This window comes from Phocoena phocoena, chromosome 12, assembly GCF_963924675.1.
Source record: "Phocoena phocoena chromosome 12, mPhoPho1.1, whole genome shotgun sequence".
Classification (NCBI taxonomy): Eukaryota; Metazoa; Chordata; class Mammalia; order Artiodactyla; family Phocoenidae; genus Phocoena; species Phocoena phocoena.
In genome coordinates, this window is record NC_089230.1 from 27,147,276 (window position 1) to 27,164,727 (window position 17,452).

Below are 17,452 nucleotides of genomic sequence, written 5' to 3' on the forward strand. Positions count from 1 at the left end.
TTAGCTTTAAATATACAACTGTGCAATCTATACAATTTTCAAATTACTTAGGGAATAAATAACAAAACCTTTAATGTCTTTGGGATATTTTATAAGGATGAGGCATACCAGTTTTGTCTTGGGAATGCCTATCTGGCATCTGTATATTTAGTGGTTGATGTTAAAACTGATTGAGCTAAACAGAGTCTTGGACTGAGATATCATTTTCCTTGGATATCCAGGGTTGGATAACCCTAAGAAAACCTCATCCTGTATGTTTTAAGAGCTAGGTTTTATACGGCTAAGAGAGGCCTAGGTTTTGAGTAGCGAGCATTACTATCGTTTTAAATTTTGGATTAATACATTGCATCTAGGCATATTTTTAAAGAGGCTTTTGATGTTCACAATTTCTCTTGGGCCCGAATCAGGATGCCTAGTTGCCTCAGTAGGAAATGCAGCTGAGTCTTGAGGAGTTTTAATTCTATTTGTTGATCAAAAACCACGAGGTGGGAGACTTCCTAGAAAAGTTCAGTTCTGGTACTGTTTGTGGCAAAGGTTCAAGGCAAAAGCAGCTAACTTTTGTGATGGTTGAAGATATCTAGGACGTAGATTGTCATAGAGAGGGTTGTTTTCATCCTAACGCAGCCTTGAAAATATATAAATTATGAAACAGAACCTCTGAAAACTTACATCCTCTTTCATGACTATTATACAGTTTTCAGAGCTGATACTGAAACCTTAATATAAGCAATTTGTATTCATGCTATAAATTGGCCCATAACCCAGTCGCTCTGATATGTCAGGTGATTTGGGACCCGGCAGGTAGTTTACATGGCATTTCCAGATGGCCGAGGAGGCAGCGGGTCTTGCCTTACCTTTGACTCCTTTAGGTAGCAGTGCATGGCCTGGGTGACGTCGGCCGCGTGAACAGCATTGTGATAAGGGTTTTGGCTGTGGTAATCTTCTTGAACCATGACTAGGAGGTAAACAGATAACTCAATCAGCTAAAAACAAAACACAAAGGACATACTAGCTCAGACTTATTGAGGGTCCCTTTTGCTTAAAAATCAGTGTCTCCAAAATGTGCAGCCTGGGGATGCTTTAGAAATGGACACGATTTGCCAGCTTGGCAGTTCTACTGGGTTGATTTCAGTGGAGAAGGAGGGGGAGGGAAGAGGGAAGAAAGGCTAAAAGGATTTGTGAGGCCCTTGGGATTCCTCACCACCTTCATAAATCACCCCTCTCTGGCATTCATGAAGGCTCTCATTCATTGGAAAAATAAATATGTAGGAAAAGGGCAACTTTATTTAATTATTTAAGTTTGCTGCCATTTAAGAATAATGTGCCAATAAAAGAGGTTTCCTTTTAAAGAGACCTACTCTCATCCAAAGGTTGCTTTATCACTTAAGTAACAAATACTGACCAAAGCAAATCTGGGGATTCTTCAGGCAGAAATTCATAGATCCAGCTGAGGAATCCTTGGATTTATTTCTATCTTATTCAGATTAAATGATCATCTTTCTTGCCCTTCCAATCTAGGGACCAGAGTGTTCTTGGAACCAAATAGAGACACAAGGAAGGCAATTTGAATTTGCTATTTACAGACGCTACCTGCCTGCTTCAGCTAATAACTAAGGCAATGTCTAGGATGCAATATATTCAGTGTGTATAGATGTCCTGGCTTTCAAGTGTGGCTTTGTTCTCTCAGCCCAGCTATGACTCTGGCTCTGGATTCCAGTGTTATTTCTGTCACTGAATCTTTGCCTTTCCCCCATGTACTCTGGGTGCATACACACGTCCAGAGTATCTGTGCTCTCCCTCTTCAGACAAATCAAGATTATTTGGCTCTATTCACGGCCATTACTTTGCTCAATCAATCTGAACACAATTAGCTTGAGGTTATCTGTGTTTCTGGAATGAGCCATGCTCTGGCTTGTTTCCAGTATTTCTGTTGTGCCACATGTACCTTTTAATCAGCAGGTTTATTTGACTATTATATGAACCCTGGCTCTATTACTTATCTGTATTGGGCAAGTTACTTAACCGAAAGATTCCTCCCTTTCCTTCTCTATAAAATAGGGATAACAACAGCTCTGATCTCAAAGAGGTGCTGTAAGGATTAGATGTGTTAATATATGCAAGTTCTTAGAAGACTTTCCAGCATATGTAAACACTATATAAGCCTGGTGGTTGCTGCTTCTGTTGTTATCACCATCACCATTATTTTATCCTTGATGCATGAAGTCAGCTTCCAAATGCAAAGCACTGCCATGTGCCAAGTCAAAGAAGCCAGGAACACACTAAGAGGCAGAGGAAAGTCATTTGATGACTAGAAATGTGCCCTGGATAATTCACTGGAAGATAAATAAGAATACGCATGAAGTCAGATGAGATCTGGGGCTGCTGCTTGATGCGGAGAGATGGTGGAGTTGAGTGGGAAGACGGTAGGCTTTCAAATCAGACAGACCTGGGCTTGGACTGCAGCTCTGCCAATTATATGTTGTTGACATTGAGCAAGTTACAAAACCTCTTTGTACTTCTCCTTACTTATGGGCCAAATGGTGATAATGGCCAACTTGCAGGGTTGTTGACGCTGTTAGAAATAACATACCAAAAGCCCCCTGCATACAGTGGGTGCTACACACGTGGTAGTTCTTATCATTAAAAAAAAGCCTGTTGAATATTTCAACAACTCATATCCAGAGTGGCATTATTTGAGGAATATTTTCCGGGATTTTGTTCATACGTGAGCAGATCAGTAACTTCTGTGACAGTTATTTGCTCTTGAAGGTTGTCTTTACATAGCCTTTATCTCTTTTAAACATAACTAATCAGGTAAGCATTTTTTCCAGTGATTTAAATAAGTAAACTTATTTTAAAATTAAGATGAGATAATTTAAGACTAATATGAGGTCTTCATCTACCAGGCTATGGCTCTTGCCAATTTATGTTAAAGAATATTGTAGACTGCCATTTTTCAGGGGCAAGGGGGTAGAAATAAGGAAAAACGGACTTACCTAAAAACCTGTGTAAGGTCACCATATCTAACTTGAAGTGGTGAATGAGCCCATGCGCGTTGAAGAGGTGGCACAGCAGTGTTACCAGGCTGTTTCCTATAGGGGAACAGCCACCTGTTTTAATCCATTTTCATCACCATTAAAATATCAAGACTAGCAATAGGAGCCAAAGTTTCTGTAATGAAAGTTCTCTGATAGGATCATTTCTTTTCCCCTTTAGATTTAAAATTATTCAAGTATAAAAATACTATTACTATGATCTGGTCCCATATTTTCTCTTACTGTACAAGTAAAATTAACTCAGACCTTCTCCCTATACCAAAGGCAATGAAAACATTAAGAGTTAAAAGGAGTCTGCCTACTGCAGTATCAGGGACACGTACACGTGTGTGTGTGTGTGTGTGTGTGTGTGTGTGTGTGTGTATGGTTATTTTTTTAAAGACATAGTTTAATGGTCACTTGAAATGTGTCTTAAGTTGCTTCCAATTGACTCTTACATTTACAGGGGTATCTAAGCCACCACAGTGCCTATTCTTCTTTTGGAAAATCACCCAAGATGAAATTTGACTGTGAGATATTTTATAACTCAAGCCAACAGAGGCACAAAATTGAAGCTACAATAACTTGTAAGCATTCAAGAAATACTGTTCATTAGAGATAAGGATTTTAAATATTAAAAGCATTACAAAGTTTATGAAAGACTTTGAAATGTACCAAGAAGATGACTGGCTGTCTCAATTGGAAAACTAGGTGTTGCCCAAGCACACTCTTCCAGGGTACCTGGTTCTATGTGTTTCTGTAGATTTCATCATCTTTGAGCTATTTCACAACAATCAAAGTTGTAGATAACTTATATTATTGCAGATGATTCTTGGCTGTATACATGCAAATGAAATTAGTGAGGTGGAAATACAATTGATTTCCCCCTCCCAGTTTCTCACCTATTTACAAATTCATTTTGGCATTTCTTACTGCTTTTATATGTATGGCTCTTTGAATATTCCTTTGGACTAGCTGTAACATTTTACTGGATCTCTAATTAATTGAGTTTAATAAAATCATTGATGTGATCACTTCATATCTTTATGAGAGTCGTGATTATACTCTCTTTTTAACAAATACCGTTGAACAAATTCTTTTGTTCATGGTTAATTTCATATACTGGTCCCCATCTCTCAACTGATTTGAGCAAAGTGAAATGCAAGATTATGAGATACAGCCCTATATGGTCTAGTTATCTTTCCACAGTGTAAAGCCCAGTTTCATGGTCTTAGGCCGTATCTCCACTGTGTGTTGTTTGTCAAGAAACAGAATGGTGAGAAAACCATCTGTAATGACTTAAAACACAAGCCTGTAGATGATAGGACATGTGACGGTCAGCATTAAACGTGACGTCTTTCATTGGCTCCCTATTAGCAGCATTCGTTTAATGGGCAGATGAAAATATTATAGGATTTTGTTGTTTTCTTAAGGGAAGCCTCTATAGGCACAAAAATTTAAAAAGTGGAAACAATAAGAAGGTCTACTTTTCCCTTCAGCTGCAGCCTAAGTGTTGACACTCTATCCTCAGGAGTTGTTTTCTTCTCATGATGCCAAACATATCTGAACAATACCTGTAATGGGGCAGACTCGCTCACTTAATAAACCATTGGCCCAGTAAGAGTCAGGACTGATCAGATGTGTTTTTATGTTTCTAGTTTTCATTGACTCACAACAAACTCCTTCCTTTTGCATGTGGCCAAAGTATTCTGCAAGGAAGGAATCTAATCTGTGGTTTCTAAATTGCTTTGGAAACAGCAAGACCAGAAGGAAACTGTCTTAAGATTTGAGGTCCAAATTCAACCCTTCTTCTTCATTTGAACTAATTTTCCCTTGCCCTGGTCCTTCTTGAGTGGCTGTAGATTTATGAATGTGGGAAAAGAAAGAAAAAAGAATAACAGTGTTTAAAAATATATTTTGTTTTTCACAAAATTAATCCCACTTTAATGGTGTGTACTTTAGTGAGAATTCTTTTGGGTGACTTACCATTTGTCAAGCGATCAAACAAGAAAATGTCAAAATCCCACATTCCCACTTTGGAGAGCATATGCTGAAAAGACAAACAAAAGCCAGCACTCTCATGAATCATATCGGAGACTCAAATATTTACTTTGAGACATCGTGAATTAAACAATTAAACAGTTGAAAATAGCATACTACTATCTATGTACAACTGGTTTGTAGTAAGACAGATCTTACTCTGCAGCCTAATAACAACAGTGTTAAAGGGACAGGCTCCGGAATCAGACCGCCACATCCTATGTCGGCTGCATCGCTTACTGGCTGTGATACCTTGGGCAAGTTCCTTAACTCTCTGTACCTCGGTTTCCTAATTTGAAAAATGTAGCTGATAATGCTATTGCTTCAGAGGGTTGTCGTGAAGATTAAATAAGGTAAAACACGTAAAAGTGCCTAGAGCGGTGCGAGTACATAGTAAGCACACGATAGATACCTTTTAAAATTGTAGTTCCGTTAAGTCTCTACATCACAAACTACAATGCACTTAGGGGAGGCGGTTTACAGTGAACTTAAAAAAAAAGAAACCTAGACGATGATGAGCACACCACTCTGCTCCATGTGGACGAAATGTGAAATTAACCCCTGTAACAGACAGGAAACTGAAGTGTGGGCAATTGAAAATACTGGGTACTTTAAAGACCTACTGTTCAATGTAGACTTACTGTGCTATTTTTCTTTTTAGTAATGCCCCCTGATTGGAATTAGATGGTGTTAACTCTCGGACACAAAGTTGCAGTTGCTGATTCTATCCTCACTGTAGCTCCTGCGACTGCTTTCCTCTCCTCTCACAGGCCCTGCTTCCCGTAAGGACCAGCTCACTCTCCTCTACCTGCCCTTGAATGGCCTCCCTGTGTCTTTTGATAAAATCCAACGGCCTCATCATGGCACACAAAGGCCTTCAGAGCAGCATCAGAAAAATGAAGGGATAGTAGGGTTTTGGTGAAGTCTAGTTTGAGTGAGTTTTTATCCAAAAGTCACACAATTCTAAAGGCGGAGCCCAAATTTGATCTCTGATATCCTGACCTCCTGGTCTGTTGTTCTTTCTACATCTCACCGTTGTCTTTCTTGAGAGGTCCCCACAGAGAGTGCTCTGTCATGGATGCTCCAGCACTGGGAGCTTAGCCTTGCTTTCTCCTCCTCTCACCAAATGAAACAACCAACCAACCAACCGTTCACTCAATCTCAGACCTTGGGCTGTTAGGAGGAGTGATATTTGCTTCCTTTTTGTAGACCTAATGTGGGGAATTAGTTCTTCTAACATTACTTGCTGCTTATTTCTTAATAGTATATACCGTTAGAATGTATTTCTTAATTGCATATAGACAGCGTAATATTCCTTATCATAGGAACTATAAGATATTACCTTTGACTTCTGTTTAAACTGAGGTGGTTTATTCCTGAAATTTAAATTCCTTTGGGAGTTTGGGCTAGCGATAACCTCTGAACTTTCTTTAGATTGTCACACATTAGATTTCTACCCTCTGTTGGATCAATGCTTTGCAAAAATAGTTGTCAAATTAGTAAAATTTCTTTGAATAAATGAAAAATTATAAAAAGGACAGTGCACTGTATTGATAGCCTGAAGCGGAATTAAGAGCTGGCAATTACTGGGTTAATCTCAGGGTAGCTGTTATGGTGAGATAATTCAACGGGTTAAAAAATATATTCCTTCACTGGTAATCGGCCAGTCCAAAACTTCGTTTTATTTAGTGTTGTGCAAATGTGTTTTGCACATTTATAAAAATCAAAATAGCTAGCATGTGCTAGACATGAGTATATTAAGCATACAAACAAGCTTTACCTTGTTTAATCCTTGTACCACCCCTATGAGGTGAGCGTTTCTATTACTTCACTTTATACTTAAGGAAAAAGTCCAGATGTGTTGAATAACTGTCCAGAGGCACGGAGCTCTTCAGTGACAGAAGTAAAGACTCAAACCTAGGTGCTATTGGGGGGTAGGGGTGGGAGGGATGGGGAGTAGAGGGGGGCATGCTCTCAGCCACTGGCCTGGTATGAGGCGACAGAGGGGTAACTAGCTCACCCTTGCTTGTCCAAGGTAGTCTTCATCCAGCAGGTGGAGCGGGGCTTGCGGTATAATTCCACGGAGCAGCCTTGATGCATGGAAGTATCTTTGAAAGCTTAACAGTCTTTTCACCTTTTTCTTGGTGCCAATTTCCCCTGAGTGTGTTGTATCTGTGGAAAGTAATCAAATCCAGAAGTTATATATTTAAAAAGCCCCATTTTTCTCCACTATGTAAAACTACAATGTACTATATAAAGGAGAGAAATCCAAGAGATGCTCTCACAGTGCTTTCTTAATACAGACCATTTAACTCTGCATTTGCAATTTTTCTAGAAAAAATGATATTTCGGATATGTTACATTCATTAAAATGAGATATTTCTGACTAATTTTGGAAGACATGAAATACATGAATTAAAAACTTCATTTTCTTGTTAATGATGCTGGTAAACTTAGTGAGTGAATTCACATACTTCTGCATGCATTTAGGGAACAGTTATGCTTTTTTTCTGCTATACTGGAGCTGAGGTTCCAAAATTTAGAACACGTTCTCATCCTATCCTCTCTCTAGTCTGATGAAATCCTTCACCTGAATTAGAAGAGTTGAGAATACAGTAGCTAAGACATGAGGAGATGTTTCCTAATGTCCCAGGAACATCAGCGGTAAAGGAATTAAAAATCTCAGCCCAAGAGTGACCTAGATTGCCATGACATGAAGCAGAGTGGGTGTTTATTTCTTGATGGAGTATATTCTCTTTTACTGGTGGCCATAAAAATCTGATCCTGTCAGTACAGATATTTTAATACTCCTGTCACATGTGCCTTTTAAAACTTGACTGTTGATTGTCCAGAAATACCCCAAGCACATTATTTGAATGTCTGTCAAGGTATGTCTCATCTCAGCTGAAATTCTATGAATCATTCAGCTACATAAGTGACGTCTGCTGCCAATTTTAGATCTGGAGTCAACCGAACAGTCCTAGTAGGAAAACGTACAGTTCATATACAAAGAAATTTGGGGTTCTCTCGTGCCTCCTCCCATGTCTCCTTTTCCCTTATAGAACTCAAAATCACAGTGGATATTAGAAGCCCAGGAATCAATGGGCAAGGGTCTCCTTAGCAATGTGGCACTCCCCAAGGGCAGGGAATGACCAAACTCAGTTCGTTACTTGGATTAATTATGCACGCAAGGACTTAATTCAGGGCAGACAACACCTACTACTTTCTGAAAATGCCACCTGATTAAAATTCTTTTTATTTTAAAATGGTTCTAGATTTCATGTGTGGGGAGATGTAAACAAAAACATAAGGAGATAAGAGGCGTAAACTGAAGTTGGGTGCTTAGGCTCACATCAATATTAAAAATGGCATATATAGACTCAATTCTACTGATGGATTCTCACTCATTTCTATTTGTTTATCAAGTTAAGGTACAGGATAAAGTGGTTCATTCATTAAAAAAATGTTTTGAGGGGGGACTTCCCTGGTGGTGCAGTGGTTAAGAATCTGCCTGCCAATGCAGGGGACACGGGTTTGATCTCTGGTCCAGGAAGATCCCACAGGCCACAGAGCAACTAAGCCCGTGCGCCACAACTACTGAGCCTGTGTTCTAGAGCCCCTGAGCCACAACTACTGAAGCCCGCGTGCCTAGAGCCCATGCTCCACAACAAGAGAAGCCACCACAATGAGAAGCCCGTGCATGACAACGAAGACTAGCCCCCGCTCGCTGCAAGGAGAGAAAGCCCGTGCACAGCAAGGAAGACCCAATGCAGCCAAAAAAAAAATGTTTGAGGGAATTCCCTGATGGTCCAGTGGTTAGGACTCGGCACTTTCACTGCTGGGGCCCAGGTTTAAACCCTTGTCGGGGAACTAAGATCCTGCAAGCCGCATGCCATGGCCAAAAAAAAAAAAAAAAAAAAAGTTTTGAGTGCTACTAAGGAACAGGCACTGTTCTGATGCTTGGTGAGATCCCTCAGTTCTAGATCCTCCAGTGAGCAAAACAAAGATCCCTGTCCTCAAGAAGCTTGCATTCTAACATAGAGAGATAGACAATAAACAACAAAAAAGAAGTAATGTATAAAAACGTATTAGAAGCTGGTATGTGCAAAGGGTGAAGGAAGAAACGCAGGGAATGAGGGATCCAGGGTTCTGTGTTAGGGTAGTCAGGGTTGGCCTCATTAGAGGCTACGATTTGATCAAAATTGAAGGAGATGAAGGAGCTGGCCGAGCAGATATCTGGGGAAATGCCTTCCTTACAGAGGGACCAGCTTGAATACCCCTAGAGTGGGAACGTGCTTGGTTGGCTGGCATGTGGGGTGAACAGCAGTTCAGTGTGGATGGCGAGGAAAGGAAAAGGAAGGAGGAAGAGATGTGGTCATAGAGCAAAGTGGGTGTGTGTGTGAGGATTATGCCCTGAAAGCTATTGTGATGGCTTGGGCTCTACTGTCAGTGAAATGTGAAACCACCACAAAGTTTTGAGAGGAAGAGTAATATGGAAACACTTAACATTTAAAAAGGGTCACTGTGGGGTTTCTGTGTTGAGAAGAGATTGTAGCAGCAAGCTTTGACGCAGTGAGATCTGTTATGAAGCTATTGGAATAATCCAGGCAAGAAACGACGGCTGGTTAGATCATGGGGGGAACAGTGGAGAGTAGAAGTGGAGGGATTCTGAATATACTTTGAGTGCCTTCAAGTTTTTGGCCTAAATAACTGGGGGAATGGAGCTACCATCACCTGAGATGGGGAAGGCTACGGGTGGAGCAGGTGTGGGGTGGATTTCAGTTTTGTACATGTTGCATTTGGATGTCAATTGGAGATTCAGTTGAAGATGTCAAGTAGAAATAAGTGGATATAAAAATCCAGGGCTTGGGGGAGAAGACTGGGTTTGAGATACAAATTTGGGAGTTGTCAGATGAGATTAACCTAGGGAGGGAGTGTAACTACAGATGAGAAAAGCATCAGAATCTGAGTTCTGGAGTACTTCAACTTAAAAGGGTGTGGAGAAGAGTAGAGAGAACCAAAGGAGACTGAGAAGAAGTTATCCTGCGGGGATGGATGAAAACCAAGAGTATCACTTCCTGGAGGCCTAGTGAAGACAATATTGCAAGGAGGCAATATTTGATCCTCAGTTTCAAATGCTGCTAATAGAGCAAGTATAATGAAGACTGAGAATTGACCATGGGTGTACACATCTGTCAAAATTCATTGAACTATGCCCTTAAAAGAGCACGTTTCACTGTGTTTAGAAGCAACGACACCCAGTAGCTACAGGCACATCTACCACTCAAATTTTGTTATTTAAATACAAGTTATCACTAAAATGAACCAGATAACCTTGGAGAAATGGCCAAGTCTAGGACTCGGGCAGGCAGAATCAAGATGAACTGTAACTTCTTGTAATGCCAGAAAATAAGGGAGAGCTCAAAAAATGGTGGGCTCATAGAAAAATGACAGAGGAGACAATGTGAAGGGGGTCTCTCTGAACAAATATGGGAAAAGCTGAAACAACATGGATAATAGAAGAGTGGATTATAAACCATCGGCTGAAAGAAGACTCCAGCAGTCCATACTGTTAGTAAGCAAGCGAGTAAATAAATAAGGGAAAGCTCTTCCTTGCAGTGAGTGCTGACCAATAAGGTAGAAGAAACAATAAGAGTTAGTTACCACTTTGCAACCTTTATAGTAATAACTGATTCAGGCCAAGATCATTAATGGACAATAAAATTGTTAAGTGAAAGCTTAAAAAGCAACAGGATAATTACATAGCATCAAAGTATCTCTTCACAGATAACTTATTAATCGGAAAAGAAAAAATGGACAAATATAGAGGCGGCACCATCTTCACTAACTATTCAAAGTTAACATCACCGGTCATAGGAAAATCTGGCATCTTACTCTTCCTGATGTAATTCACTGAGGACACAACATCACCTGTTCAGTGTTCCTGCCCCAAATGCACATCCCATCCCCCAAAAGAGAAAACATTAGAAAAACCCAAGCTGAAGCATACTCTGTAAGTAAACAATCGGCCTGTACTCTTAAAAAAAAGTCAATGTCATAAAAGGCAAAGAGAACCTCAGGTATTGTTTCATAATAATGGATACCGGATATAGTGCGCTAAATGCAATGCACGGCTCCAAACTGGATCCTGGATCAGAAAAAAATTTCCATAAATGACATTATTAGGACAATTTGTAAAATTTGGATATGGACTTGTGTATGAGATAATAATATCCTATCTATAAATGTCTTGAATTGGATAGCTGAACTGTGGTTACATGAAAGAATCCCTTGTTCTTAGAAAATACATGCTGAAATATTTAGGGATAAAGGGGCATGCTGTGTACAACAAACTCTCAAGTGGTTACGAAGAAAGTAGCAGCAAGGCAAATTGGGCAAAATACAATAATTGGTGCATCTGGGTAAAGGGTATATGAATGTTCTTCGCTCCGTTTTTGCAAATTTTCTATAAATCTGAAGTTATTTTGTAATAAAGAGTCTAAGAAGAGAGGGAATGGGAAGGGAGAAATCTGAGGCAATGACATGGAGTATATTCAGCTCTCAAGGAGTTTTGCTACGTAGGGGAGCAAAGAAACTTGGCGATATTTCTGTATAGAACTATATAGAATGAAATCAAGTGTGTCAGTAAAGAAATGAAATTAATTATTCCTGTGTTATGTAAACCTAAAAGGAAATATCCATACAATGATTTATTCCTTTTTTTTTTATAGTCTATGAAAATCGCCCAATTTTAAAATACTAAAAGAGAATCTCCTATGTGGCTGAGAGCATGCTGTGTTTACATAATAGAATGTAAAGCAAGCAACTTAAGACTGGATTATGGAAATATGCCACGAACATAGCAAATTGAAATTATGGATTATTTCTTTGTCAACTTCCATTCAGCTTTGCAGGTGGTATAATATTTTAAGCAGAGTCATAGTTAAGATAATGACACTTGTCATATACAGTAAGTATAGCTGATAGGAAACAATGGTTTTTAGCCACTAAAATTATCATTTTGACTCAAATATTGCTAATCTAATGATGCTGTGAGCTGGAGATATCAAGTTGAGAGCCATTTTTTTTCCTTAATCAAAGAGGAAAACAGCAAGATTCTCTCCTTCCCTACTTATTATTTTCACCTTGTCAAATAGATGATAGTCTACCAACATGATAATGTACATCTCTTTCAATCTTTATTTCATTTTTTGATATTTTTTGTCCTAATTTTTATTTTTAAAATATTATGTTAAAAAATGAAATATTTTAATTACTGAATTATTTGGTACCTTCTAAAATTTTGAGCCTGAGACAAGTGCCTCACTTCTCCCAACCTAGTTTTGGCCCTGTCTTGCATCTTTGCAGCAGAAGCTCAGATAATGTAAAATATATTTAATATTGAAATAAATCTATGTATAGATAGATTTATTTATAAAAACTTCTCATACTTAATTTTTTATGGTAGTGTGTAGGTTAAAAAAATGTAGCATATAATGTCATTCACCGTGAGAGTTTCGGAACCAATTAGCTGTAATGATGTGTATTGTTATTTGTACAATTTCAAACTTACTGTCTGAGATGAGCAGGTAGATATCTGCCAAGTTACAGTATTCACGGGTGGCCAATATTTTCTAAAATACCAAGGCAAGTCATGACTATGCCATTTAGTCCTGCTATCTGGGTTATTCCTTAATACACAAGAAAATAATTCAGAAGTGATGCTGGGTGACCATTTATAAAAACAATAGGGCTTAATTTTCTTATGTGAGGACGTTCATAAAGCTAAATGAAAAATAAAATCCTCAAGGGTAGCTCTCTAAGAAGAAGAGCATTCCATAATGAAAGAAAAATAAATTCATTTGAAAACAATACTGATAACTAATTTATCAACTGTCATTTAGGGAGCATTTTGTGCTGTGAGATAACGGAAAAGTAGGATATAAACTGAAGGTATAGTTGGGAGAAAAAATCCATATAAAGAACAAATTGTGAATAAATCACCGTGCTGTATAATAATCCTAAGTATTACTTTTCGAAGTGCCAAAATGTTTTATACAGTTATTGAATAAGACCTAACACATTTGTTTCCAAAAGGACTTTCAGTGAATAACTAGCATATTTTTGCTTTTATTATTAGGGGTAAGTGATAGGCATTTCTGGAAAGAAATTTAAATGATTAGCTAAGCTAAATTTTGCAGATAGCTCAGTTAAAATCAGCTTGCAAAAATTTAAAGAATCTTAACAGTGTGCGTAATAATAAAATACTGGTTTATTTAATACTTTTATATAATTAAAAACTTATTATTTGAAGGCATTCACAGCTATCTTAATGGTGTTTTTTGTTTGGATTTTGTTGTTTTATAGGCTATGGGTCTCCATAGTCTCATTTGGAACAGTTATAAAATGGTGCTCCAGAATGTTTCATTGCCTAATCTATATGCACATGGATCCTGATTGTGAAATTCATTTTCTGTTTACTTGTTCTTTTACAGATTTCACAAATTGTGCATATTAACACATTTCTGCACTATTTAGAAACTAATTTTAGGGTTATGAAGTTTATATTGGCACTGCTGATATGGTAAGTTTTAAGTTTCACAAGTTGGGGTCGGCTTAAATGCAAAAAATGTTAATAAAAATTATTTTCATTTTGAGTATCTTCTCTATGGCATATTCTCTATACGGGGGGCTGATAAATTTTGGTACTTGGAGAAATCTTAAACCTAGAATAAGTATCTGGGATAAAAAAAGTTATAAGCACACTTATATGATGAGGCTGTTCCTGTCGACTGTATACATAGTTCTCCAGCAATGTCTATATCTACTGTTCCCAGAATTTGAATAGTTAGTAATTGGTGCAGAAGTAGCTCAGGTGATAGTAAAAACAAAAAGCGCTTTTAGGTTGAAATGAGCAGAATTTGCTTCAAGCAAACATGGAGACCCAACTCCACAAACCTAATATCAATACTTTCAGAGCATTAATTCTACTGAATACTTAAAATAATGTTATTAATAAATGCCCCAGGGCTTCCCTGGTGGTGCAGTGGTTGAGAGTCCGCCTGCCGATGCAGGGGACACGGGTTCGTGCCCCGGTCCGGGAAGGTCCCACATGCCGCGGAGCGGCTAGGCCTGTGAGCCATGGCCGCTGAGCCTGCGCGTCCGGAGCCTGTGCTCCGCAACGGGAGAGACCACAACAGTGAGAGGCCCGCGTACCGCAAAATAAATAAATAAATGCCCTAATCTGATAATTATTGTACTAATAATTATAATACTTATATATTATGTATTATATAATTATATATAATTATTATATCATAATAATTATAATGAAATTCCTTGCTGGGTTAGTGGCTATTCATATGCTTTCTATATTCTTACAGGATTTTAAATATGTCGTACTATAGAGATACTGGTATAAATAACTTATTACTCCTCTAGGTCAGAAACCATCTTATCAAACTTTGTAACCCTTTGTATCTAGTGCATAATCTTGCTCATAATGGAAGCTCCATACAAAATTTGTTTCTTTAATCTGAATCAGTTCTCTTAATTAGTTTATAGAAAAATCATTATTGAATGTCATTTTAAAATAATAAGCCAATTTGTAAAGTGTGATTCTAAAACTTACACTTGTACGTTAGATTTTTTTGGATAAATTTATTTATTTATTTATTTTTGGCTGCATTGGGTCTTCATTGTTGGGTCTTAGTTGCTTAGTTGCTGTGCGCGGATTTTCTCTAGCTGCCGCGAGCGGGGGCAGTGCGCGGGCTTCTAATTGCGGTGGCTTCTCTTGTTGCAGAGCTTGGGCTCTGGGTGCGTGGGCTTCAGTAGTTGTGGCTCGAGGGCTCTAGAGCGCAGGCTCAATAGTTGTGGCGCACGGGTTTAGTTGCTCCGCGGCATGTGGGATCTTCCCTGACCAGGGCTCAAACCCGTGTTCCCTGCATTGGCAGGCAGATTCTCAACCACTGTGACACCAGGGAAGTCCCTGTACCTTAGTTTTTAAAATCATTTTCTCAATCCCCCTAACGGAGTTCCAGGGACCATGTCCTCCTGCTACTGCCATTTCCTGTGAGTGACCTCCACTATAACATTGTGCCCCGTGTGACTGCAAATTTACTCTTATTTACACATCTTACTTTCTTATTAGGCTGTAAGCTCTCAGAGGCCAGATTCCTGCTAGTTTTCTTTGAATTTCCACAACATACTGCAAGATATAGGTGTTAAATATATGATGATGGAATTAAATAACTTTCCTGTGTCTGTGCTCCAGTTTTAAGTTCAAGAATGATGAGTCTTGGAGAAATCAGGTTGAGATTCTAGTTTTAAATACGTAGTTTTAAAAAAAGATGAAAAAAGTTAGTTAGTGTGATTTTAGGGGCCCTGAAGCACAAATAGCAGATTTACAGTATAGCTCTTTCTCTTTTATTGCCAATTCTACTAGTTTAGGATTCAGGATTCCTGCAAAGTTGGAAGGTTAGTGGAGTTATCCAGGATGGCAGTTTTCTTGAAAACATTCATGAGGGTTTTAAGATTGAAACAACCACATGCTAAGATGCAGTTTCCCTGTAGATATAACTTTTAAGTAGACTACTTTAAAAAAAATGAAAAAAAAACCTAGTAAAGAGGTTATGTGTAGAAAACAACATCAGTGGATTGCAAAGGTGTATAGTGTGGACTTCTAGTTTTTTTGACGAGGCGCTGAATGAGACTAGTGCTCATTTCAACATGTATTAAAGACTTCAGTTTCATGTGCTTCAGTCAAATCCCAGCTTTCACAGATTAGTATCTCTAGACAATAAAGTCTCCATTTCTTCCTAAAATAACCAGATGCTTTAAAATATAGAAATGATATTATGATTTTGATACATGATATATATAGAAAGCCCTAAAGACTCCATCAGAAAACTCTTAGAATAATTGAATTCAGTAAAGTTGCCAGATAAAAAATCAATACACAGAGATCTGTTGCCATTCTGTACGCTAATAACAAACTATCAGAATGAGAAATTAAGGAAACAATCCCATATACAATTGCATTAAAAAGAATAAAATGCCGAGCAATAGATTTAACGAGGGAGGTGAAAAATCTGTATACTAAAAATTGCAAGACGTTAATAAAGAAATTTGGAGACAAATAAATGGAAGGATATTCTGTGCTCATCAACTGGAAGAATTAATAGTGTTACAATTTACATACTACCTAAAGCATCCTACAGATTCAATGCAATTCCTATCAAAATTCTAATGACATCCTTCACAGAAATAGAACAAACAATCTGAAAACCATAAAAGATCCTGGATAGGAAAAAACAACCTTGAGAAAGAAGAACAAAGCTGGGGGCATCACACTTGCTGATTTCAAACTATTTTACAAAGCTATAGTAATTACACAGTATGGTATTGGCATAAAAACAGACAAATAGACCAATGGAACATAACAGAGAACCTAGAAATAAACCCTTAACATATATGGTCAATTAATTTATGACAAAGGAGCCAAAGTTATACAATGGGGAAAAGATTCTCTTCAATAAATGGTGTTGCCATTTGTGACAGTATGGATGGACCTCGGGGGCATTATGCTAAGTGGAACAAATCAGTCAGAGAAAGACAAAGCCGTGTAATCTCCCTTATATGTGGAATCCAAAAAAAAATCAAGCTCATAAATATAAGGAACAGATTGGTGGTTGCCAGAGGTGGTGGGTGGGGGTGAGAGAAATGGGTGAAGGGGGTATTAAATGTTAAAAAGAAAAGAAAAGAAAATACTATGTCTAGCCCGATCTTTCAAAAATCATCAGTGCTCATAAATGACCATATTTGTTTATTTTTCCTGTACATATTGCCAGCAGTCAGAAAATGGTGCATAGAAACTAATAATGACCAAAGATATTATTTGTCCTGTAACATCAAGTGTGGAGACTGTTCTCACGTGGGTCAACATATATTTAAGACAAAGTCAGTACAAGTGACCTTTGAGATCCTGGAGTAATTGGATTGAGATAAAATGTAAATTAAATTCCTTCTGGAGAATTTAATCTGGAGCATTTTCTAAGGTCTTTAATAGAAATGTAAGAAAATCAGTTGTGATATCAAAAAACAAACAAAAATACACAAAACTATAATAAACAATAATAAACACACACACACACACACAAAAGGAATAACACACACACAATAATAAACACACACACACACACACAAAAGGAAAGAAACGAAAGGAAAACAAACCCAAACCAAAAGAAAACTCATCATTACCTTAAAATTTAACTTGAAGTTGGAAAATCAATTTGGGTTAAAAGGAGCTAAGTTATTTTAAGTTTTCTAAACTCAGGTCTTGAACAGAGATGTATTAAAGCCGCACGTCATTAGCTCTT

The 17,452-nt window shown here is 38.0% G+C and overlaps 1 protein-coding gene across 2 annotated transcripts in view; it reads right to left on the reverse strand.

Moving 5' to 3' along the window:
• The window catches only part of PDE7B (phosphodiesterase 7B), a 218,973-nt gene that overhangs the window by 33,762 nt on the left and 167,759 nt on the right, over positions 1–17,452 (reverse strand). For both annotated transcript variants that reach the window (XM_065888732.1, XM_065888733.1), the window contains exons 3-6: positions 7,096–7,247; positions 5,022–5,085; positions 2,997–3,092; positions 855–955 (exon numbers count right to left, since the gene is read on the reverse strand). In XM_065888732.1, coding sequence (XP_065744804.1) covers positions 855–955; positions 2,997–3,092; positions 5,022–5,085; positions 7,096–7,247 — 413 coding nt within the window. The remainder of the gene's footprint in view (positions 1–854; positions 956–2,996; positions 3,093–5,021; positions 5,086–7,095; positions 7,248–17,452) is intronic.